A 27,050-nucleotide genomic window follows, 5' to 3' on the forward strand; every position below is an offset into this window, starting at 1 on the left:
CCATAGAAAGTGAGCTTATTTGATCTATAAAATCATGCTTCTAAGTTTTCTGTGGATCCCAGACAGTAATATCACTGATAGAGACTGGTAAAGGAAATATAAAATTAATAGTATCAGCTGCTTGAGAAATTTAAATCTCACGGCCTTTGGGTCTTTTTCCACATCTTTTTATTCCAAACACAATGCCATAGATAGCTTCTCTGTACACATTCTCCTATGAAGAAATCAGACTTCTGAGTAGGGACAAATTGAGCGAATACAATCAAGTCAAACCCCACCTTTTAAAAAGCTCTTTAGCCACAAATACCAAAGTACCCCCATCCCTTTTTCAGACTCAAACAAGAAACATTATTTTTGATAAACTCTAGTATTTATTAAATTATAAATTTTTTTTAATCAAAAAGAAAAATGCAGACTAAGAGAAACCTCAAAGTACAAGGACAAGACAGCAAATCCTATGGAAAGGAACGGCATGAAGTGTGTTACAGATCCGGAAACAACTTATTAGCTGCTGCTTTACATTTCTATCTCAGTAAGACCAACTATAAAGTAGTCGTTAGTCATCTATTTTTAAATCCCAAATCCACATCTATTTTCCACGTTAAGCTTCCTGCTCATAATGACATCCAATATCTCACAGGTGCCAAGTTTTAGTAATGATTTTATACCAATCCATGCAGAAAAAGAAGGTAGTGCAAGGGTCAGATGAGGGCCATTAATGCACAGGTACACACTGGCCAAAAGAACTAAAGACAAAAAAATACACTATAAAGTAAACAGATGTCAAGAAAACTGTGTTATTACTGAACAGCTCTCAAATATCAACACCCCAATTCCTCACATTAAATAAATTTCAACAGAGACATGTTAAGACATTTTAATTTCAGGTCTGTCCTTCCCATATCCCTTCCCACCCCAACTCCCACAATGCACTACTAAGGATGAGTATAATGTTATGTGGGCAGAAATTTACAGGTATCCATTTCACCCTTGAGTGTGGCACTGGAGACGGCTGTTTAAACCTCTGTCACTGTGCACTGTCCATCAGGCCTTCTCGATCTGACATTGACACTCATGGTTCCACCCCCTGCTACTGATCGGTCAGTGCCCGATCGGTCTGATCGTTCAGCTACTGTCTGGTTTGCATTTGAAACCAAAAGTCTCTGCTGGTTCAAGGAGTGCGGTGCAACCACCACAGGGGCATCCTCACTATCGCTACTGGCATCCGATTCAGTTTCTTCAACAGAAGTGTCTGGTACTCTGCTAGAAGATGGTGATTCACGATCTTCTTCTCCTTCACCTCTGTGACTCCGTTCAGCTATGCTGTCTCCACTGAGTTGTAAATGAGCAAAAGAGTCTTCCAGAGAAGTGCCTGCATCCGGGGATGGTGTTACGGGGCTGGTTAACTGACCATCAACTGATGTTAGCGGTCTTGAGGAAGACGGCACTGGAAGCTGAACAGAAGCTCCAGTCTGTGCTGATACACTGTCCGCACCATCAGCAGAGCTTTCTCTTGCTAGACTCACAGTATTAGTGTCACAGTCCAGCCTAAGTCCAGCTACTCCCTTCTTTGGTATATCTATTATATCTCGCTTAATCTTCCTGCGACGTCCATGTTCATTTCTCCTATACTGAACCATGTTTTCAAGATCGGCAACATACAGAAACCCAGCAATTAACATTTCCGTGTTCTTTTTACCTTTGGAAAAAGCATCTTCCAGCTCCCGACTAGTGCGCTCATCATACTGCCACCACCCGTTTCTTCCTTCATAATACCACGCATATTCACCATTTCCTCTACTTGCAGCCTTAAGTTCTTCTGGTGACAACAAGGTTGGCTTGTCCAGAAAATCCTCAGGAATCTCTTGTCGACAAAGAGCACATCGCTTCCCAAGCCATGAAGCGCCCTTCACACACAGATAACAGAAAACATGCTTACAGGGCAGACTGACGGGATGAACACACGTTTGCAGGCAGATGGCACACTCGGGAACTGTTAGAGAAGGTGCAGCGCTGGAACAGGACTCGCTCGCCTTCTTATTTGTAGGAAGCATATTTATCGAGTGATCAATTTCACCACAGCCAGCCATCCTAGGAAATGAGAAGAAAAAAGGGAAATCAGGTTTAAACTTCTCTAAGATTTTTTTTTTTTTTGGTTTTTCGAGACAGGGTTTCTCTGTGTAGCTTTGCGCCTTTCCTGGTACTCGCTTTGGAGACCAGGCTGGCCTCGAACTCACAGAGATCCGCCTGCCTCTGCCTCCCGAGTGCTGGGATTAAAGGCGTGCGCCACCACCGCCCGGCAGTTCTCTAAGATTTTAAGCCACTAGTTCAGAAACTACCCAATAAGCATCTATTCTATATAAACCACATGCTATACAAGGAAGATATAAAAATGAAGAGAGACCAGCAAATTCAAAGCCAGCATGGCTCCATAATGCCCTATCTCAAACATAAGATGGGAGACAAAGAGAAAGAAAACAGGAAAAACTCAATATATGTTACAATCCCTTTTCATTTGTAGCTGTCACTCATCAGTTTTTACTAGCAGCAACCAATAAAAAGTATAGTTATTAAGAAAAAAAGCAAAAATAGAGCAAGGCACATATAGTATATTTTAAATACTGTTTCTACCCAGCCACAGAATTTGTAAGACATAACTAAATGCAAACATTTAAAAACATGAAATCTACTCCAAACTGACTTCAGAATCAGTGTGAAGAGAAGCAGAAAAACAGATAGGTCCTTCAACCTTATAACCCCAGACGAGAGCAATTTACAGCCTTTCTTTTAATTAGCAATTAGGTTACGGTCCTAGATGTTTATACAAGTCAGAAATTTAGCTCCTAAACTGTCCTTTTGCCTCATATTAATATCATCTCTCCTGTCTGCCAAATCCATGTACCACCACCCATCCTACCTTTCCAAGTCGTCAAACATCAATTATTAAACCACTGCATATGCCTTTTAATTCAGCCACACTTTCATCTCTAAGGGTGCCTTAAATGGTCTGGTTCATTTAAATGCCTTAAATTGTCTCACACCATCTTCATGTCCTATGGAAATTCCCTCTAATCAGGCATCTAGCCATCCTGTGTACTACCTCCAGTGTGATTTATGTATTTCGATATAGGACCTTGCAAATGTTTGTGAAAAGAAAACACACTTTTAAAAGCAAAACCATGAATGTATCATATTGTAAAATAAATATTTAAGTTTCATTTTATTTTAATTCAGCTCAAATAGCTAGTTCAAAACTTTTTCAATACAAGACACTTACACGTACGTACCTTGTCAGTATGAAAAAGTTCTGTCAGTATACTTATATTCAGTGCTGAGAAAGCACAACAAAGCCCAACAATGGAAAGCATAACATGAAGCAAGACACAGTGAAACCAGTATTAATAATCCAAGTCTCAGTTTCCTTTATTAATACATGGTTTGAGTCATCCAGGAAAACCGGGAGCTTAAATTTCATTACTTGAAAACTACAAGGTTCAGGTAAAAATCGCTAATAATAATAATAATAATAATAATAATAATAATAATTAGTTTCTAAAGTTCTATGAAAGTTCCACATAATCATGAAAGAAAATGAGGAGGGGAGGAAAAGAAAAGGTTTGCCAACTTGGACGTAGTGAACTTAACACACGTAAAAGCTTTGGAATTTTGAAAAGCTGTTTTATTTTTGTAGATGTGCATGCATACATGTGTTTGGGGGTGCCTGCAGAGGTCAAAAGAGGGCTCCTGATCACTGGAGCTGGAGTTGCAGGTGGCTGTGAACTGTCAGATGGGATGTGACTCCTGGGAACTGAACTCTGTCTCTCTACAAGGGCAGCAAGCACTCTTAACTGCTGAGCCCTCTCTCCAGTCTGGACACTTGGAACTTTTGCCTTATTAAGAAAAGCATCTACTAAACACCTACCAGTCCATTAACAGTGTTGTAATCTGTTGCTAGAGTTTTCCTGCCTGGCCCACAGTCAGGGCAAATCTCTCTCACCTGCCAGTCCCAAGCCACTCAAACCCGATCAAGTAAACACAGAGACCAATATAAGTGTGTTTACTTGATCGGGTTTGAGTGGCTTGGGACTGGCGGGTGAGAGAGATTTGCCCTGACTGTGGGCCAGGCAGGAAAACTTTAAGCTACAGTAATCTAATGACAAATAGGATGTGTAGTCTGTTAAGTAAGGAAATGTATATGTAAGCAGAAAAATCACAATATGAAGTGGTGAAAATGTGTTAAGATACTAAAGCAATAAGCGGAGAGGAATGGACGTAAGAAGTTTGAGATGGGCAGGTGGGGGGCTGTATGGTAGGGATTTCAGACAGGGACATACACAAGGTCCTGAATCAAGTAAGCAATGAGTAACAGGAGTGGAGCTAAAAGGTCACCTAGAAAACAAATCATAAAAGCCTTATTTTACTAAGCTAAATAAACAGGACTTAACTGTTATTCCAGGAATTTCCAGACAGGAAACCACAGATAAAAAGGAAGAGAACAGAGCTGACTAGAGAGGGAAACAAAGACTGGAGAGGACAGGTGCGAGTCCCACAGTCCCCGAGATTAGAACTCATTAATCAGCTGCTGCTGAAATGAGGGACAGCCTCTACCAGTTCATTCTGCCGTGCTAAACAGAGCACTTCAAGCTGAACTACCATGAGGACTTGGGCTTTTTGTCCAAGATACTCCAAACTAGATGCAGCGGCTACACAAGGGATAGCTAATAAAAGTAGTTTACACGTTAAAACTGAAGAAGAGTATCCTTTGGCTTTCCTCAGAGCCCACTCAATCTTGTATGCTAGAAGTCGGCCTTTTCCTAGAACACTAGTTTCTCCAAAGACACATGTTCAAAATGATACTAATCTGTAAAGGAGACTGCAACACCGTACCTATGGGAAATCATCATAGAATAATGTATTCGTTATTTTTCAACCCTTAATGACATTACCAACTAAGGACCTCGACCAGAAACTTTCTATTTCAGGCATCAGAAAAGTATAACTTCTTTCTAACTCACTCACATAAATCAAGCAAATACACTTTAATGTGCTTCTCACTATAAGAGCTTCAACTGTTTTTGTCATGCTTTCAGAGCTCAAACTTGAAACAAGAACATTCACAAGTATAAGCATGTGTGTTAATTAACCCGTCCCCAGCGCCAGCTATCCCTTCCTTGCCCAACCCAAATGAACTGACTGTGTACACCTTTTGTTAAGGTCTCAAAAACCTTTATTCCTTGGAATTTAGATCAAAGAAATTAATACTAATGAAATTTTCCCCTCACATGTATGTGTGGTGTGTGTGTGTGATATGCATGTGTGTGAGGCACATGTGGGTCCATGCGTGTGGTCCTGTGTGCATGGAGACCCAAGGTTGACTTCTGAAGTTTTTCTCAATTGCACCCCATCTTTTTGATATTGAGGCAGTATCTCTCAATAGAACCACAGCTCACCACAATGGCTAGTCTGGCTAGCCAGCTTGCTCTGAGGATGCTGCCTCTGCCTTCTAAGTGCTGAAACTGCAAGCTGTCCTGCCCACCTTGTGACTATGTGGGTGCCAGGGATCTAAACTATGGTCCCTACATTTGTACAGCAAACACTTCATGAGCTGAGCACAACAGACACCAGGGAGCAAAAAGGAAGAAGTGGTCACCTGCAGGGAGGGGGCACATGAGTTCAGACATTCACTCTCAATGCTAATGGCTCTTAAACAGATTTTAGGTCACAATCTTATTAAGAATGTGATGAACTCTTATTTAAAAAGGTTAAGGATCTTTACAAAACTGGTCCATATATATAATCATCCAGTTATGAGTCATCAACACATACATGGTTCTTAAAGTCATGAAAATGGGTAAATGACCAAATTAAATTTTTTAGCAAGAGCAAGAAAATCAGGCAACAACCTTGGGTTACCCAACACTTACAAATCATAAGCAGCCTGCATGAGATTTATAGAGTGCTCAGAGGAAGACAGGAAACTGACAACATCCTCGCCCCAGGAGAGGGCAGGAGGGAGATGTCTACCAAAGCAAGTTAGGGCAGAAACTGCAGCTCCACACACTTCCTTGCTGCTCTGACTGCCAGAGACCACCAAGCTTGCTCCCAGTAACGCAGTAGCCAAAACATCTTTATTTCCCATTGCCCCAAAGGGTGTTATAAAACTTCTTCAACCCTCTCAGTTATGAAACACTTTGACTCCTGTTATCACTGACCACTTACACAAGCCAAAGAATCATCAGCAAAGCACAGCTGACTCTGCTTTACTGCCATTCCTCCTGGTTCCGGATGGGGTTCTTCTGTCAGCTGTTTCCAAAACTAGCCCTTAAATTTTGTAATTGGAACAACACTCTAACTCCTCTAGAACTCTGACCAGCATCTCAAATTAATTTAATGACCTCCTTTAGCCTTAATATACTTGAACCCATTTCTTTTCTCAATCCCTTTGTTTTTCATTTGGACTTTAGCACATTCTCAATTCATCTCTTTCATTCCGTTCCCTTTTCTCTAGGACCTCTTCAATGTCAGTACTTCCTCAAGAATACAGGTATTCCTTGTTGTACACATTAAATGCTTAATTGGTATTCCGAGTGTCTCACATGTTTGAGTCTATGTGACTCCTCACACCTCATATCTGGCAATACCCCACTTCAAGTCTGTATTTCTGATTCTGTATTCCAAAATTCCACCTCAACACTCTAGACATCTGAAATAAACACAACTGAAAACAAACTTTCCTGCTCCCTAAGTCTTGGATCTTTATCTTTGCTCTCCACTGTGGATAAATCACCATTCTTAGTGCTCACCTAAGCCCTGGCCACAACTCCTTTAGTGTGCCTCTTCACTCCAAAACCTGTGAACCTAATTCCAGACCCTTCGATAACCCTTGCACAAAATACTAACCTTTTATTAGTATTTTCAGTATTGGTATTTTTAGTATATTTAGTATTAGTTAGTAATAACTACTAACTAATAAGAAGCTTCCAGGAGACTCCAGTCTTCTCTCTCCCTGGCTTCTCCTCCTCCCAGTCACGTGTATTGGTCACGTCTCAACCTTTAATAGTTTCCTACTGTATACATAATCCCAATAGAAGGTCCTAAGCATAGAATCTGAAGATCATTGATACAGACTTTTGTAGCACAAATTCTAATTGGTCTTATAATAAAAACTCAGAGTTTTTTAACCAGAGGGGTAAATGCTGAAAGATCAGAGAAGCAGAACAAGCCACAGCCACCTCGTCTTACCTCGACAACTCCTCAACCTGAAAAGAACTCTAGTTCCTGTCTCCTTCTGCCTTCTATTTCTCTCTCTGCCCAGCCATACCACTTCCTGTCTCTACCTCCCTTTTGCTGGGATTAAGGTGTGAGATCCCAAGTGCTGGGATCAAAGGTGTGTGCCACCACTGCCTGGCTCTGTTTCTTATTTAGACTGGATCAATGTTGTGTAGCCCAGGGTGGCCTTGAACTCACAGAGATCCTTCTACCTCTGCTTCCTAGAGTGCTGGGATTAAAGGTGTGAGATCCCAAGTGCTGGGATTAAAAGTATGCCACTACTGCCTGGTCTCTATGGTTCTAGTGTCTTAGCTCTGCATTCTGATCTTCATGCAAGCTTTGATAGATCACAAACAAAATATTACCACATGCCCTGAAACAGTTAAAATCTTAGCCATACTATTTTTATGTTAACACTTCCTAAAACTTGCTTAAAGATAGGAATTAGCTAGTGTGCACTTTCCTAGAAATCTGAACCTAGGGGTCTGGATTTGGGCTCAATAGTCTGTGTTTTTAAGTAAGTGACCTCAATGGATTATTTTCAGAGAAACTTGGTAAACACTGTCCTAAGGGAATGACTTAATTTCTATAATTCTGCTTCTTCAACAGTAAGTAAGGCAACTCATATTTAAAGGTTAAATTCAACAACTCAAGGAAAATACTCAACAGGCACCTAATATACTAACTACTAAATAAACATTCATCCTCTAATTCTGATGGCTTTCTTCCACTCTATTCTTGCATATGCTATCAGTTCCTAATGATCTAAAATACCTTGATGTCAGGATCTGAACCCCTTTCTTGTTCTGTTCACTCTCCATCCTTTACATGACATTACTTTCTTCTTCCTCTCAGTTCCAAAAACAGCTTTTCTTATTGTTATCTCAATATAGTATCTGTACTACCACTTAATTGGTAATATATTTGTCTCAGCTCATTTACTAGGCTATGTGTGTTCCTTGATGATCAACATTTAAATATGTACAAAATTAAACCCACCCCACTACCACACACAGGGGTAAGGGAGTGCAGGGGGATGGAGGAATCTGTCTCAGTGGTAGGAGTTTGCCTAGCAAGCACAAGGCCAAGGCCCTGAATTTGACTCACAGTCCTGCGTGTGTGTGTGTGTGTGTGTGTGTGTGTGTGTGTGTGTGTGTGTACAGTGAGTTGGGGAACAGGCAGATACAAAATATACAAGATTCACTGGCTCCAATTTTAAAGAAAGTAACTTATGGCATCATTTTTCTCTTATCCAATTCTCAAGACTGACTTAGAATGATATAGTCATACTTTTAATGTCAGCGTTAACATACTGATTAAGGAGGTAACAAACTAGTTTCTGTGTCAAAACTTGGAGACTATGAAATAGTATCTGCAAGAGTCCTTCTGGTCCAGGAATTTGAGTACTGTAATGATCAAGACTGAAAGTCAACAAGGTTTTCATTTTCCATGATCTAGAACTATGGTGTTGATTGTTGGAAATGTTTCATCAAAATATAATGAAATTTACTATGAGTATGTTCAAGATTGTCAAACACCTGAAGACATGTTACACAAGGCCTAAATGACAGGAAAACACAACTAATGAGACTACAAAGTAGAGTGAATTGATATGAATAAAAAAATGATGTACTAATTTTCAAATCATATGAAAAACCCTTAAATTTCACAAAACAAACTTTTAGTAATTAGTTCTAAAATTCGGAAATCTTTCTCAAGTAAATTACTATGCAAAGTGAAAGTGGGATCCAGCTTTTCAGCCTTCACTTATCATAGTTTCCCTATGTGAACACGGTTAGAAATTTTGATAATAATCATTAGTGTGACTAGGGCTGCTAACTCTATAAGGCACTGGTAAGTTAATACAAAATTTCATTTTGCATAACTAAAACTAAACACAAGTGTGGTTCTCTGCATTCATCCTCCTCGCCCAATTTGAGGTGTGGGAAAGCCATGGCACTGTAGATGCTGTACTTACATTTCTATCACAGATCCCACAGGCACCTGTCACAAAAATAAAGCATCTTCTTTACCAGCTGTCAGCCAACTTAGAGGGTTTTCTCTCCCACTGCTGGTTCATTCTCTGTACTGCAAAAGAAAAACAGTATCAATAGCAACCACTCTACAAATTAAGATCAGTAGAATTAGTCAAGTACGATCCTTTAACAAAATATAGTGGCAAATTTTATTTTAAAATTAAAATAAAAATAATGACAAGGGGGCTGGAGAGATGGCTTAGAGGTTAAAGAGCATTAACTGTTCTTCCCAAAGTCCTGAGTTCAATTCCCAGCAACCACATGGTGGCTCACAACCATCTATAATGAGATCTGATGCCCTCTTCTGGCCTGCAGACATACATGTAGACAGAACACTATACATAATAAATAAATAAATCTTAAAAAAAATAAAGACAAGGAACAAGGATACTTTCTTTTACCACTGCTGTTAACATAATGGAAGCTCTAGCAGATAAATTAGACTGAAGAAGCAATGAAGGCATACAGATTAACAGAGAATACGTTTTTAAAATGTACATCTGAGAGGAGGGAAAAAAAAACATTTTCTCTATATGGCATTCTAAGTTGAATAACCAAGATAACTAAGTCCAGCAAAGTTGTAGATTATAAGTTACACACACACACACCAACCAAAAATAAAACAAAACTCCAGTATTGTGTTCCTATATAACAACAATCGACAATATGGAAATCAAAGAAAGATATCCATTTATAACAATATCTAAAGCAATATGTTAGTTTTGGATTGACTCGATCAAGACTTGTTTGAAAATGATAACATATTCCTGAAGTAAATAAAATAGGGCTGAATAAATAAAAAAGGAAACAGTGTTCATAAACTGGAGAATGCGAGAAGACAAATGATTCTCATTGGAGTGATCTACAGATTCAATATAATAAAATCTTAACAGTCTTTCTGCATAAATAGAAAAGCAAGTCCTTAAATTCACATGGAATTAGCTAAGAAAATCTTGAAAAATAAGAAATAAGTTCAACAACTGCCACCTCCAAATGTCACAACTTACTACAAATCTGGACATTAAGATACTATGGTACTGGCATTATACATAGAGAAACATGCCAATAAAATGAAATTAAAAGAATCCAGAAATGGGCTTGGAGAGATGGTTCAGCAGTTAATAAGAGTACCTTACTGCCCTTGCAGAGGACCCAGGTTTGGGATCTCAGTACCCACATAGCAGCTCACAACCACCTATAACGCCAGTTCCAGAAAATCTGATACCCTCTTCTGGCCTCTACAGGCTGTTACATGTATGTAATACATATAAACTTATGTAGGTACACACATATACTCACACATTAAAATATGTAAATGAATCTTTTCACTAAATGCAGAAATAAACATATAACCAAATAATCTTTGGGAAAGTGTATCAAGCTTGTTTAATGGGGAAAGAGTATTTCCTCAATAAATGCTGGGACAACCAATTCATACCACCAAGTCAAGTCACACTTCACACAACACATGAAAATGAACTCAAAGTGGACCAATGACCAAAATGTCATAATCAAATCCTCAAAATCTTGGCCGTTAACAGAAGGCAAACCCTTCAAGCATTGGAACACACAACACAAACAACATAGGGAACAAAAGGAATATATACATTAGACCTTATCAGAAAAAGGGAAACAACAGACAACTTATAGAAAAGAAGACCATTTTGAAAATGAAGGCTTACTAGTCAGACTACTTAAAGAACTCTCATAGCTCAATGAATAACAAAAACAAGTAAGCACCAGGCATGAGACATCACTTTTTTAGGGGGAGAAAAGGACCAGTGAGCACATGGGAAGGTGCTTAGTACTGGTAGTCATTAGTAGAATGTAAATCAGACTCACAGCTATGTGTCTAGAGAGAGTGGAAATACGTGTGGGTGAGGATGCAGGAAAATTAAGACCTTTGATGGTGTCTTTCCTGTGTGTATTTGATAATTGTAACACACCCTAGCAATCCCACTGCCAGATACATACCAAAAGAATACCAGGACTCACATAGGGATTCATATACTAAAGCTTATAATAGAATTTTAAGTCAAAGGTGGACACAAAGTATCTCTTTGCAGATAAAGGAAACATGGCATTTAACAGTGTACTATTCAGAACAAAATAAGAATGTAGTTCATCCAATATGGATGCACCCTGAAAACAAAATAAGCTAGACACAAAGAAAGACTGTATACAGTCCTAAATGAATGGGGAACTTCATAGAGATAACTTAAGTGTTACCAAGACCAGGAGGAAGACAGTATAGAGAGGCACTACCTCAAAAGTACATATTTTCTGTCTGGAATATGAAGTATTTCTAGAAATACATAGTAAGGATGGCTATACAACATTGTAAATAAAATTAGCTATATTGAGTTGTACATTTAAAAGTGGTTAAAGAGTAGTGTGTGTCATAATTCTTACATTCTACTACAATAAATATTTTAAGTAAAATAAACAAGTTCTGTATGAACAAGTCAAAATGGCAATAGGCTCTCCTTAATACAGAATGAGTCAGCATTACTGCCTTCCTACACAAGCGGTACAGCACATTAACTGAAGGGTTCTGCTATTTACATGTACCAACACACCCAATTTGACAAGCTTTATTCTTGCGGGCCGCAAGAATATACCATAGAGATTCAGCTGTGTATTAAAACTGAACTTTGACCAGCCAAGGGTCTGTCAAAAGGCAAAGCCATTTATTATGAATATTTGGTGTTACCCAGCCTTTAATATTCCAGCTATCTTCTGCTATGAAATCCTTGCATGCCCAGACCAATTGGTAAACAGTTCAGCTCCCCAGACCTGCTGAACCTACTAAGTTACTAACTGCCCTGCTGAGCTTAGGAGACAAGCTGGCGGGATACACATAGCTTTGTTTCCTTTGCTAATGACCATTCCCCGGCCTTGAGGAGCCCTAGTGATTCTCCAGAGAATTTTGACTGAGAACAAAAGAGGTTTTTACATACCAAGGTGAGAGATAAAACAACATTCCTGAGGAGGCAGGGAACGACGAGCCCAGGGAAAGAAAGGACAGGCATTTTCTGTAGACAAAGACAGAACAGCTTGTCGAGAGAGAAGAAAGGATGACAGAGGTTCCATAGAGAAAGATCTCCAGTAGAGTTTTCTGAGTGCCAGGAGTAGAGAGCAGCAGAGATGGAGAAAGAGGATACAGAGGACAAAGATAAGGCTGGAAGCATAGGAGTTAGTCATTAGCAGGACTATGAGCTGGGGAACTGGATGGAACTGTAGTTATGGAGACAGGACTTCATCCCAGAGAAATAGAGTAGACCGATATAGAGCTTGGTATGTCTAGAGCTGTTCCTGCCTTGAATGCCTGGTGGAGCTATAGCTGAATTGATAGAATTTTGTCTTAGAGGAATAAAGTTAACAGACATAAGAACATAGTGTACGTAGATTTTTTTTCCCCCTGATATCGCACGCCGGACATAGCTAAGCCCCCTTGGACCCTGGGGAATCGATACTTTATGCCATCTTCCTCTCAAACTACCTTTTTTGTCCGGGAATCCACAAACACCATCAGCCTCTAGTTCTTCTCATATAGTATTCCTCCCTGTGCTTCTAAATGCCTACTTCAAGGGCACATCATCTCATGTAAAGCTTACTTCGAATCATGCACATGATCACCGAAGAAATGAGCAACTGCACAGTAAAGTAAACCTAGCAGAAGAGAGACCTGGATCCTGTCTTTCTGTTCCACAAGCCTCTCACGGTTGGAACGATCTCGATAACCTATCTAAAACTTCAATGGCTAAAGATAAATGGAGCACGTGTACAAGCCAGCTTTCCCCATCAAATGTTAAGAGAACAAAGAATCGGTTCCAAAACCAAAGAATGTCTCAAGTAACTGGCTAACCAGGGTTTCTAGGAAATGTGCTTCCCTTTGCTCTGGCTTTAGATAACATGGATACACTATTCTACTTCTTCCTACCAGGTTTCTCACTGCCTTCATGGTGCCAAAACGTTCAGTGGGCTCACAGGATTCTCACCGCACGTCCAGACACTGTCACTGTCTCACAATGCCATCTGCCCCCATCTGCAGGTCAGAGGTAAACATCCTGTCGTTCCAGCACACTGGTTCTGAGAAGTCTGCCACCAGCTGTGCTGACGTCACCACACAGGATCCTCTTCATGTTGTCTCCTGAAGTACCACAGACCTACTTTAAGTGTCCTCAAGAATGAACAGCCCAGCTTCCCAGAAGTCCTTAAATTTTGCTCCAATATACATTCATTAGAAACAAGTACCTAGCTTCTTAGAAATATGCATTTTGGGGACCCCTGCACTGTAGATGCTAGGCTAGAGATACTTATATGGTGAGTCTAAAAGGTATTTAACTGTCCTTTATTTTCAACTTTTGAACTTTACTTCCTCTTAGCAGTAAAGTATCATTTGGCCTTGTCACCTAAAATCAGAAGACATAATCCCATTCTCAGACCCCAAAGGCTGGTCCTCCCAGCTCACTTCGCATTCCCATACCTGCTGTTAGTTATGGAGACTTCTGGCCACCCCCTCATCTTCTTTCCTTTATACAGTTCCTGATGTCATTTCCTTTCCTGCCCAATCTAGAATCATCTGAAAGTTCTTCTTTAACAGAACCCTTGTTTGGCAACCTCATATTTTTATCTCCTCTGTGGTCTACATAAACACCTATCTCTGATGAATCTTGAAGTGTGCCATTTTCCATGCCTTAGCCACTTAAGGCTCACAGAATAAAAGAGAAAACAGTTTTATTACCTTCTCTGGCCCTACATCCTGTCACACCAAAGTCTTTCAATTTTTATCCTGAACATTCTAGGAGTCTACTTCTATGTAGTATTATGTAACCAGCCTTAAATTCATTCACTATGCTTCTGCATGATACATCTATAAAAATGGACCATGATCCTCCTATACCAGAAGGCCAAGTTTAGTTTTCCAGTCTAAACAATAAAGGCAGAATGCTTTAGGAAAACAAAAGCTTTAGGTCTCTGAGCCCTAAATACATAACTGCTTCGTATTTACCCATGACAACCAGCCTTCCAGATTAATACTGTAGGTACACCAAATGAGCGCTCCCAAGAGCCCTTGATAATTCTCCTGCCTTTAAGAGTCTTCCTCTTCAACAGCTTATAAAATGCCTAACAAAGTTCATTGCACTGCGCAAGAATGATCACAAAAACCATTTCCCTCTCCTGCATTTTATATTTTTCTACGATTGAACTAATCATGAATATTGGCATTATTAATTTATGCACTCACTTTCTGCTGAATCATTTAGACAGGACAAATTTTATATCTCTAAGTGCTAAGTTACCAATCAATTTGTGTTGATTTCAACTGGAATTTGTTTAAAAACCACAATACTTAAGTCACCTGTTCACATAAAATATCTGCATTTCATCTGAGAAGAAGGCACTCTTCCGGAAACTATCAAATACATAAAGATAAGAAATCCTTAGAATTTACAGCATAACTTAGCCCTACAGCTACAGCTCTAGAACCTGCCATTGTTTTATCATTTGGTAAGCACATAATTCACCTGGCTAATGACTATTAAAGGATTCTCCAGGAAGTAGATAAATCCTAGGAATACAGACAGACAGTAACAAAAAGGCTTTTCTTGACAAAGGTACAGAATAAAGGTAAGGATGATCAGAGGGGTCAGGAAACTCTGTCTTTTGTCTCCTGAAAAAGAGTATTTGGTTTGGAAAATAAAGGATACACACATGCTGTGCCTCACTCATCATGTTTTTGGACCATGACTCAGAAGTCAATTTATACTTCACCCACATTCTGACGAGAGTGTGTGTGTGTGTGTGTGTGTGTGTGTGTGTGTGTGTGTGTGTGTGTGATATCTGCGGTTTGTATGTTCTTCCCGTCTGTCTTACACGTTGTTTAAAACAGAACCAATCATCTGAGTCATCTTAATCATGTATTCCAGGCACATACATGGTTGGATGGTAAAATCCTCACCTGTAAAATGTGGGATTTTTTTGCTTGTTTGTTTTTATTTTTTAAGACAGGGTTTCTCTGTGTAACAGTCCTAGCTGTCCTGGAACTCACTCTGTAGACCAGGCTGGCCTCGAACTCACAGAGATCCACCTGCCTCTGCCTCCTGAGTGCTGGGATTAACGGTGTGTGCCACCACTGCCTGGCTGGTGTTAAATTTCTTATAAAAATCTTGACAGGTCATCGTTTCAAAGTAGAAAAAGTGCCTTTTTCCTCCTAATGAAATACACGGAAAAAATTTTGTTCCCATTGCTAATGTTTCACTTCTTCCATGCATTTACTTACATATTCTGTCTCTTTAATAAGTCACAGTTCCTGCCTATTCATTTCCCTATCTGTTCCAGTCCTGTCCATGAATATTTTACCTCTACAATTGGTTTGTACTTTAAAGTAAACAGAAGCAAATACATTTCAAATAACTCATAAAAGTCTTTAAGAAATCCTGCGTTTGGACACCTAAGTAGGTTGGAGTCTTTAAAAGAACTAGCCACTCAGCAATACCATCAGGAGCATCTACTACAGACAAAGCCACTTGCTCGTCCCAATCCTACCCTTCCTTTATTAAAACACACTCACCGTTCCCACACTATCTCCTGTACTTGGGATTTGCAGTGAAAAAAGTATTCCTAAGAGACTGAAATGAACATTCCAGTGTGATTCCCACCAACTAACGTGTGCGCTTTTCAAAACACAGTTAAAATACATTTACTTTGCGCTTTTCAAAACACAGTTAAAATACATTTACTTTGCCTGATGTTCCTTTACACTCTTTTTTCATTTTTATTCTGGCCTAAAGAACAGAAGATAAGACTCTCAGACATTCTTTTCTCCAATTTTTAAAATACAGATTTTACTTCTTCCTCAAGGATCTCTAACAATAAGATAAACTCAGACGCTACACTAATTTACCATATTTATTCAGCGCATTCTTAAAATTTTACTTCCAATGATGCCATCATTTTCGAAATCCTTGGCTCCCGTAGACAAACTATGTCAAAGTATCCTATCACCAAACATGGCTCCAGCCAAGTGGAAATAACTCTACAGATGCAGACAGGACTCCATAGCATCTCTGAGGGCACGGTACACACACTTTCTAAAACACTGCAGATTATAGTGACTTTTCCAATTTCTTTATCTCACAGATGGAATTTCCAAATTGAGACAATGGACAGTAAAATTGAGGGGGAGGAAAATGAACTGAAACGCCCACTGAACTCTAGGTCCCAAAGGCCAGCACTGGCACTAGCGGGAGGTTCCCTGGAAACGACTGTGTGAATCCCAGCCTGGAGTCAGCTCTCCCAGTTACTTATGTGCACACTCAGGTCTGGAAGCACTGGTGGGTCAATTCTGTCAGTGCACCCTCCACACAGCCCTGGGATTGGGACCATACAGTTTACAGAGAAAGGCATCAAAGTCAGAAAGCTGGTGACACTTTGAGACAGGATTCAAATTCAAGCATACTACACCTTTGTAAAAAATGCTGTCCTAGCACTGGAAAGGCAAAAGCAGGAAGATCGCCAGGAGTTCCAGGGCAGCGTGAGCTACATAATGAGGCTTTATCTCAAAACAAACACTTCTCTCTCTCTCTCTCTCTCTCTCTCTCTCTCTCTCTCTCTCTCTCTCTCTCTCTCTCTCTCTCTCTCGGAAAAAAAGAAAGAAAAATGAAAAAGGAGGCACCACAAAGAAACAAAAGCTTTCTCTTAGGAAAACTAACATTATCTAAAAGGAACTTGTAACAAGCCAGTATCTAATTTCAAATTTTCTACTAGTTACAGTAAAGCTACATTACATTTATATTTCTTTAATAAAAAGAAACAAGTTAAATTAATTTTAAAAATCTATTTTATATAACTCAATGTATCTACAGTATTACCATTTTAACACATAGTCAATATAAAATCACTAATGGGATACTTTACATTTGTGTGTATATACTCTGAAATTCATATATACTTTATATCCAGCACAACTCAGAGCTGCTGAGTTCTAAGTGGCTCATGAGTCTGTCCCATCCTTATCAAATTGGACCTGCAATGTCATATGTATTGACACACCTCCCTTAAAGGATGAAGCTGACAAAACTGTTAAAATAATCAATGGACAGAAAAACTGAACACTATGTGATAGTTCACTTTGCTGAACGCAGATTAAACAACAACAACAACAACAAAAACCTAACTGTGTGTATTCTATTGTGATCAAAGTAGGCAGGTTTAGGTGAGGCTGCCAAACTGACCCATCAACTACAATCTTGCAAAGGAAAATGTCAAAAGGTAAAAATCAGGGCACGCATGTAACACTTAGAAGAGGCATATATAATTTTCACATTATTTCAAACACGATGTTTTTAAAGTCATAAAAGTGTTTTTATTTTAAATAAAGAGGATTTTTTTAAAAGGGAAGAGATGATTTCAAACTACGTACTAGAAATAATTTAGCAAACATATATGATTCAAATATACATAATTCCTTCTACAATAATTTTAAAATTACATACCAAACTCAATACAAATTAAGAAAGAAAGTAATAGGAAAACAGAAAAAGAAACAAGGTTATTTGTCCCTTAGCAATTGTGGAGAAAAAAGTGACAGACTAAGTTTATATAAAGAGGTTTATAGATTAGTAATGAATTCAGATCTTTATCAATTAACCCAGTTAAATACAAAAAAGTCATACTGTATTACTTAACAATTGTAGCCACTAAACAAATTCAAACTACCATTACTTGAATACACTGTTAATTCCTAATGTAAAGATTTAGGATTAATAGCAATTCCATTTATCAAGACAGTTAAACTTTCTTTTTTTTTTTTTTTTTTTTTTTTGGTTATTTTTTTTTTTGTTTTTCAAGACAGGGTTTCTCTATGTAGCTTTGAGGCCTGTCCTGGAACTCACTTGGTAGCCCAGGCTGGCCTCAAACTCACAGAGATCCGCCTGGCTCTGCCTCCCGAGTGCTGAGATTAAAGTTGAGTGCCACCACTGCCCAGCCAGTTAAACTTTTTAAAAGTCCATTACCCTTACCCCTAGATAACAGACTTGAATAAAATATTGGCCCTTTTTTTTTTTTATAAAAAAAGGATAAATCAAAGAAAAAGATGAACATATAAAACATTAAAAATAATTAAAAATATAAATAATCAAGTTATATATGCTTGAACAGTTTCTGTTTTTTCTATTTAAAGTTAAGGTTTAGTGAAAGAGTTTACTCTTGATTCAAAAGTCACAAAACAGGATATATTGTATAGGAAAGGCATCACTGATAGGAGGACTACTTACATATATGTATCCATTATGAACACAAGAAACGAGAGTAGAGGTCAGGTGGGACTTAACAGACACATCTTAAAATTTCTTAAGATTCCCAAATTCACATGTATGTTATTGTTACAATGTATCAATTTTTGCACTTGATCATCAAATCGGTTTTCAAAAGAAGCCTAAGTCACACTTGGAAAGAAGCGTTCTGTCAAAACGCACTTCAGCTAAATTTAACAAGCATCATCCTATATATAATTCTACTGACGGCCTTCACAGTCTTCCTATTCAAGTGTAAACCTTTAAATTTCTTCTCTGCAATGTGGGCTTTGCATTTATTTCAATACCTCACGAGATATGAATGTCAATAGAAACTTCAATCTCATCAAACACAGATGTTTCATGGCCAGCAACTATTTCTGCGTGATCTTAGTCAAGTCAATCCCGCACTTTCGCTGCTTCACCCTCCTCTCTGTGATTCTACAATTTAAACGTTTTGATGAGCAGGTCTTTAGCAACAGGCTTTGTATTAATTAACTAGAAAGCTACATGAGACTGTACCAATAAACAAAAGAGGCTGTAGGCCAGTGTAAACACAGTGTCTATCTCAAAAAGACTCTTTCTAATCCAGCCAGTTCCACAAATTCACTCTGTTATCAAGAACCCAATCCGGCAGGAGGATAGAAAAAGACAGTACCTTCCATCTCTAATATGGGCAGAGAAATGGGTGCAAGAACCAGGAAAAACTGGTTAAATCCTTCAAACACATGTATGGCTAACAGAAAATGTGTCTTAAACAGGTGAATATGAAAAAGTTCTTCCGACTATTTTCCTCCAAGTCAAGGAATCATCTTGGATCTTTAAAAACAAAACAAAACAAAAAAACAAAACAACTCAAAAGTGACACGTTACCACTTGACACATCTAAAAGATTTTTTTGTTGTTTTTGTTTTGTTTTGTTTTGCATTCCTCTTTATCTAATGACCAGCTATTTGGGACGTTTTCCCATGATTGCAACTCTACTCAGTTCTTAACCAACAAAACACAGAAACCTTCAAATGTTTAAGTATAAAGGTTTTCATTCTGCCCACATAACACAAACCCACTGGAGACATAAACCCGAGTGTTCCACTCTACCGTATCCCAGACCCCAAAACACCCGAAACTCTTCATCTTCAGTGTGGCGGTAGTCACTCTTGAGTTTTCTCTTTAAAAATGAGATTTACTTGACCTATTTTCATGTATTTCTACAGCACCCAGATGCTTTACTGCTAGTTTGTATATGGGTCATTTTCTTCATTTGTTTCCAGCATGTCAAATCCTTGAAAAGTCTAATACAGATCGTTTACAATGTTCTATGTGTTCAAAATAGATGGCTTTCAATACCCAAGTTCCAGGTGCACATCCCGTTTGTAAAACAACACACACACACACACACACACACACACACACACACACACGAGGGGGTGAACACACCCTGGCACCTGAAATGTCAATCAAAGAACAAACCCTTTTCTATCTCCTTTTGGCTTTCTTCTTCCCTAAGTTCTCCAGTATTTCGGTGTCTTAAAAGGAAAAGAAAATGTTGAAAACTTGAGAAGTGCTTAAACAGCACCCGGAGAAAAGACAAAATATAGTTGTCAGAATGAGTGTGCTAACTTACAGACCGGAATATCTTACCTAATTAGAGGACGGGTTCCATTTCCCCATCCTCAACAACAACGTAACACAGCCTTACTCTTTAAAAAACAACAACAAAAAAAAACGTTCAGGAAAATAAGACAGCGACAACAATGGGGATCCCGTGCGCTCTCAAGACCGGGTGGAGGGTAAAGAGAGAGAACTCCACACCCAGCAAACCAGAACAAAGCGACAGCCGGGGCTTCTCAAGATGCACCCGGGTTGGGAGGCCCCGCCGCGTATTCCGACACCTCCCGGTGGTTTCAGGTTTGGGTAGCCATCAAAACAAGAACATTCGGCGGCTTCCGCCAGCGCGAGGTGGAGGGGACGGCTCTGGGCGCTGGGCAAGACCTAGAGGCTCGCAGCAGCAGCAGCAGCAGCAGCAGCAGGAGCAGGACCAGCAGCAGCAGCAGCAGCAGCCGCCCGCGACCCACCGAGGCCCGGGCGAGCCGGCCTCGGCTGTCCGCAGCCCGGCCTGCGCAGTAATGGCCGGGGCCGCGCCCGTCACGGTCCCGGCTGCGCCAGCTCGGCCGGCCTCCCTCCCTCCGCGCGCCCGTCCGGGCCGCGCTGGCCAAGGGCGTCCCTGTCCTACCGGCCCCGACCCGCCCGCCGCCCGCCGCCGCCACCGGGCGCCGCCCCGCAAGCCGAGCGCGGTCGCAGCGCCGCCCGCCGAGGAGGCCCCGCAGCCCTCGGACACCCGCGCTCCCCACCGGTCCCGCCCGCTGTGCCCACCTCTCGGCCACCGCCGCAGCCGCCTCGCAGCCTTTTCTCCTCGGCTCCGGAGCCCCGCAGCCGACGGGGACGCGCGCGCGCGGCCGCCACGTGACCGCCCGGCGCGCTGGGGGGGGGCGGGGCCGCGCCGGCGGAAGCCACGCCCCCCCCCCGCCGCCGCCGCCGCGAGGGCGAGCTCCGGCGCGCGCGCGCCCGCGGCCCGCCGTCCCCGCTCTGCTCGCGCACCTCGCTGCCCTCTGCTGCGGTGGGACGGTGCTCTCTCTCCCTCCTCTCCCTCCCTCCCTTCCCTCCCTCCCTCCCTTTCTCCCTCCCTCCTTCCCCCTCCCTCCCTCCCTCCCTCCCTCCTTCTCTCTCTCTCTCTCCCTCCCTCCCTTCCCTCCCTCCCTCCCTTTCTCCCTCCCTCCTCCCCCCTCCCTCCCTCCCTCTCTCTCTCTCTCTCTCTCTCTCTCTCTCTCTCTCCCTCCCTCCCTCCCTCCCTCTCTCTTTCTCCCTCTCTCCCTCTTTATGCCGTGTGCATGGCGTACCTTACCACCGCCTGGCTCTGACACGCGGAGGTCCCACCGGAGAGCATTGGGGGAGGAAGCTAGACATTGGGGACCAGGAAGGGGAGCTTTCCCGAAATCTTCTAGCCTTCTGACCCCCCAAGAAGCCCTTGGGCCAAGTCCTGAGTTTCATTTTTAAAGTGCCCTTACGGAGAGTACTGCTTGTTCCTTATCAAGAACATCAGCAAGGCACTGCGTGGGACTAGAGGGTCCCCTGGGAACGCTCTGATTTATTCACCTCACAAATAGCTAGGAAATTTAATAGGGGAGGGAGCGTGCAGGGGTCTCAAGAAGTCTTTTGAACCCTAACAGCAACAGCGTTGGAGGCTAGAAGAAGAAAGCAATCGTCTTAAGAATCTAGACAAATTTCGTGGATTAGTTTTATGGCAAGCTTGTAGTTTTAAACATGAAAATCTAGTCGTTAATTTTAACCCGAACATGGTCTTTTACAGAACCCAGTGAATTTTCTCAAGTTGTAGTTAAACAAGGTGGACTAGCCGGGCCTTTTCATCTTTGAAAGTATTTCCGCATTCTGTAACTGTTGCATTGTGCTTGCAACAAAGTTGCATTTTGAGGTTTTATTAACTGTTTCAATTCAGGACAGAAAATGTTTCGGGTGCTTAATATGATAGCTACAAAGCACAGCCTCTGATCCAAAGGGAGGAAGAATTTATTCATATGAAGACAACCATGAGTAACTGTGAATCCAGACATGAATCCCCAAGCATGGATTCAGGATACTCGATCTGCTGTTCTAGGAAATATTACATGAACTTTTATAGCCACAAAAAGAGAAGGTTCTTCGTGGTGATATTTTGTTTGTGATCTAACAAGGAAAGCTTGCCCGAAGGTCAGAGTGCAGAGTTAATACACTAGTTAGCCACAGAGACCAGACAGTGGTGGCACACACCTTTAATCCCAGCACTCTGGGAAGCAGAAGTAGAAGGATCTCTGTGAGTTCAAGGCCACCCTGGGCTACACAACATTGATCCAGTCTAAATAAGAAACAGAGCCAGGCAGTGGTGGCACACACCTTTGATCCCAGCACTTGGGATCTCACACCTTAATCCCAGCAAAAGGGAGGTGGAGACAGGAAGTGGTATGGCTGGGCAGAGAGAGAAATAGAAGGCAGAAGGAGACAGGAACTAGAGTTCTTTTCAGGCTGAGGAGGTGTTGAGGTAAGATGAGGTGACTGTGGCTTGCTCTGCTTCTCTGATCTTTCAGCATTTACCCCTCTGGTTAAAAAACTCTGAGTTTTTATTATAAGACCAATTAGAATTTGTGCTACAAAAGTCTGTATCAATGATCTTGAAATTCTATGCTTAGGAACTTCTATTGGGATTATGTATACAGTAGGAAACTATTAAAGGTTGAGACGTGACCAATACACGTGACTGGGAGGAGGAGAAGCCAGGGAGAGAGAAGACTGGAGTCTCCTGGAAGCTTCTTATTAGTTAGTAGTTATTACTAACTAATACTAAATATACTAAAAATACCAATACTGAAAATACTAATAAAAAGTTAGTATTTTGTGTAAGGGTTATCTAAGGGTCTGGAATTAGGACCTAATTAAGAACACTTAGGCCGGGCGGTGGTGGCGCACGCCTTTAATCCCAGCACTCGGGAGGCAGAGGCAGGCGGATCTCTGTGAGTTCGAGGCCAGCCTGGACTACCAAGTGAGTTGCAGGAAAGGCGCAAAGCTACACAGAGAAACCCTGTCTTGAAAAACCAAAAAAGAAAAAAAAAAACAAAAAAACAAAAAAAAACAAAACACTTAGGATCTGTGCTACAAGTACACATCAATGTATTTGCCAAATATTTTGGTAGGGATAGGACATCATGTAGGTGAGTGACTGAGGGAGCATGTAGATCTATAGGTTTGAATGCTATAACATTCATAGTTTCAAAGTTGAAAATGAGCTAGGTCTCTAGTGGTAGGGTGTTTGCCTATCATACTTGAGGATCTGGGTTCAATCCCTAGTACCACACAGGGCAAGCGGGGAATGAAAAAGACTGATGGAAGCTACTGGTCAGCTAGGTTTCAACAGTACATACCAGTCACAAAGATGTTAGGTCAGATGACATAGGAATTAAGAGCAAATGGTTACTATGGTGATGATATGGGGCAGGGCAAATATTTGGCTCTTGTTTGCAGCATTCTCCTGTACCACTATTACAAAGTTTAGTCAGCCAATCAGTTCACGGGAATCTTCCACATAAGTGTTGCTTCTTTAGGAAAACACACACACACACACACACACACACACACACACACACACACACACACGTGTAAAAGTCTCTTGGGGTGAGCTACTTCAATATGTTTTCTTCTAAGTAATACTATTTTTTGTAACTTTAATGAATGTGCAAATATTGGGAGACATGTCATCTAACTTTTAAGGTTACTTCCTTGTCATACCCTTTTATTTTTAACCCCTGTGGTATTACAATCTGCGTGTATAGCAGTAGCAAAATTTTGATGCTTACATCATGATTCAGGCTTGAAGAAGCTGTAGCAACACTACCCATTATTCTGGGTTGCAGGTTTTACAGTCATGCAACCCCACAATCATCCACTGTGGGTCCTTTTGCTGTTGCCATTTTCCAGAACTGGCACACAGCTGGGATTCGAACTCAGGTAGAGGCTCCATGAGGATGCATGCTCCGATTCATTTTCTGGATTAAGAAAGGACTTCCATGAAGAAATTCTAGTTTGAGAAAGCTGAAATCAGAACATAAATATGTTGCCTGGCCCCTACATCTCTTAGGAAAAGGCCTTTTCAGTCTCCCTGGGTACATATGAGGCATAGATTTTCTAAGTGGTGGGAGGTCCTTTCTGTTTGCCTACTGAAACACATAAGACAGAATGTCGCTCGAGTTTTCCTACCTGGCCCACAGTCAGGACAAATCTCTCTCACCTGCCAGTCCCATGGCTGTCAGACCCAACCAAGTAAACACAGAGACTTATATTGGTTACAAACTGTATGGCCATGGCAGGTTTCTTGCTAACTGTTCTTACAGCTTAAATTTATCCATTTCCATTCATCTATACCTTGCCACATGGCTCGTGGCTTACCGGCATCTTCACATGCTGTTTCTCATCATGGCGGCTGGCAGTGTCTCTCTGACTCAGCCTTCCACTTCCCAGCTTTATTTTCCTCCTTGTCCTGCCTATACTTCCTGCCTAGCCAATGGCCAACCAGTGTTTTATTTAGTGACCAATCAGCAACACATTTGCCATACAGAACATCCCACAGCACAGAAATGAAGCATCAGAAACCTAACTAGAATACTCTTTCAGATTAAGCCCCTCTCCCTATGCCCACAATCATTGTCATTTCAATAAATGCTTCTATATATCTGTGTCCCAACCCATCTTTAGTTTCTTATCTTTTTTTGCAAGTAATTTGTGTTGGTTATTTGCGGCGCTCTTACCCTGTGAGGAAATGTCATGAAACACGACAGAATCCACTAACAAGAGTTTTTATTAAGATAAGGGAGAGAGACAGATGTGCACAGGCCTGTGGAATAGACATGTGAGTAAAGATGGAGCCAGGAATCATGGCACCGGCTTACAAAGGCTGGGCCGCGCCTGTGCACACAGGCCCATATGGCTATTCCAGTCATGCACGTAGATCCCATGGTTGTGCTGCATGCTTTACACAACCACACAAAGCCACGGGGTCCTGGTCACGCAAGACGTTTTGACCTGGAAATGACTAGGCCGAAGTGACTAGGTTCCTCTGGGCATGCACAACCATGCCCAACCGTGGGGGCGTGTTGTGAATCTATATCAATTTGTTGCCTCTTTCCATCTTCAAAAAAAACTCGAGATCCTGTTATTTATTACCTTGACTTCAATCACAATATCTCTAAACAAAATCTATTAAAAAGATATGAGGTCATACCACTCTTCTGTTCACAATCCCCCTTGTCTTCCCAACACAAAGAAAAATCAAAAGTCCTTCTTTTGTGTGCCCGCCCTCCTTTATTAGCTCCCAGACCTCTCAACCAGCTTCCTGTTCCCACAATACCCTACACAAACTCTCAACCACATTCTTTGCTGGCTGCTCCCCCTGCCCCCATTTGAGCACTCTTTCCCATGATGGCTTGCTCTCTCCCTCTATGCTCAAATATCTTTGCAGCCCTTTCCCTGCCTCTCTATGTTAAGTCATCATATTTACTAACATTTCTTAGTAAATTTCTATTTATATTTCCCCTTTCCATTTTCTCTTTCATACTTACAGCAGTGTGGGTACATCTGATGTAACTGATATAATGCACTATTATTTGGGGGTGCTGCTCTAGAACAAAGCACCTAAGGAGGTGGATGAATAAAGACCTTCAACAGACAAATCCTGGGCTTGACTCTTCATGCTCTCTGTCACTGTTTCTTTAGATTATACGCAGTATGTAGTAAAGATAAAAATGAAATCATTAAAACAAACAAAAGGTAGCAGCTAAAGAGAGAAACTTGGCTGTCTCACATGTAATTATTCCATTCAGTAAACGTTTTTAAGTGCCCCCTATCTGCCTCACCACCAGGAGCAACCATTCAGCACATACTGCAGTAGAAGTCTATTATTTAACTTAGCCTTGTTTACTGTGTTCTTCCCTGAGCCACAGCATAGAACTCACACCGGCAAGAATCTGTGTTCTATTTGTGGGGTATGTTGTTGGTTGATCTTGTCAACTTGCTGCGAGTTTTGAGTCATCATGGAAACAAATCTCTGGGCATGCCTGTTGTGGATTATCTAGATTAGGTTAATAAGAGTGGGAAGGACTGCCTAAATGTGGGTGGAACCGTTTCCGTGAGCTGATGCCTGCTTAGGTCTGAATAAAAAGAGAGCCGAGCATCAGCATTCACCCTCTCTGCTTCCTGACTGTGGATACAATGTGACTAGCTCCAGCTGCCATGACTTTTCTGCCTGATGGGCTCTACCCTAGAACTGTGTGCCAAAACCACCCCCCACCCCTTTTTTTCCTTAAGTCCCTTTTATTAGGGTATTTTATCACAGCAACAGGAGAAATAACAAACACATATGCCAATTGCCAGGAATAATGCCTGCCATTATGTAGACAAGTTCCCTACAAAAATGCCTAATGGATGAATGAATGTACACACATGAGACAATGTTCGTGTGGGTAGGTATATATACTTACATACATACATACATAAAAGAAAAAAAAATGAACTTATTCTTTGTTAGTAATTGTAGGTGTAGACAATCATTGAATTTACTAAATACTATTTACCACATCCCCAACTTCCTGAAAGAGATGGGTGAGTTCCCATTTTTATATTATGCAGGATGACATCTTCCAGAATCATCAGGAATGGTTATTTTTTTTTAATGTATTTAGCTCCCAGTCATTATTAAAGGCTGAAGCATTCAAATCAGTTACTTGAAGAATAAAATTAGAGCCTAACAGATTGAAGACATCTCTGTGATAATGTTCCTGTCGTTGGCATTCTGCTTTGTGTCACTGAATTAAAGATAAAGGAGACACAGCTGCTTCTAGGAAGTGCC

General features: G+C 41.0%; 1 protein-coding gene across 2 annotated transcripts; it reads right to left on the minus strand.

Annotated features, from left to right (window-relative positions):
- Positions 1 to 151: 151 nt before the first annotated feature.
- Rnf146 (ring finger protein 146) lies at positions 152 to 21,095 on the minus strand. 2 transcript variants are annotated; one of them, XM_052751271.1, is made up of 3 exons: positions 20,978 to 21,095; positions 9,248 to 9,357; positions 152 to 2,091 (listed from the first exon to the last, which is right to left on the minus strand). In XM_052751271.1, coding segments are annotated over exons 2-3 (1,077 nt in total). In that variant the 5' UTR covers positions 9,250 to 9,357; positions 20,978 to 21,095; the 3' UTR covers positions 152 to 1,016. The 2 variants fall into 2 exon arrangements, with proteins under 2 accessions (XP_052607231.1, XP_052607232.1); XM_052751272.1 differs by lacking the exon at positions 20,978 to 21,095 and adding an exon at positions 20,246 to 20,360.
- Positions 21,096 to 27,050: the final 5,955 nt, after the last annotated feature.

The sequence above is a fragment of the Peromyscus californicus genome, unplaced genomic scaffold (genome assembly GCF_007827085.1).
Source record: "Peromyscus californicus insignis strain IS unplaced genomic scaffold, ASM782708v3 Scaffold_22__1_contigs__length_63687245, whole genome shotgun sequence".
In the NCBI taxonomy this organism is placed as follows: domain Eukaryota; kingdom Metazoa; phylum Chordata; class Mammalia; order Rodentia; family Cricetidae; genus Peromyscus; species Peromyscus californicus.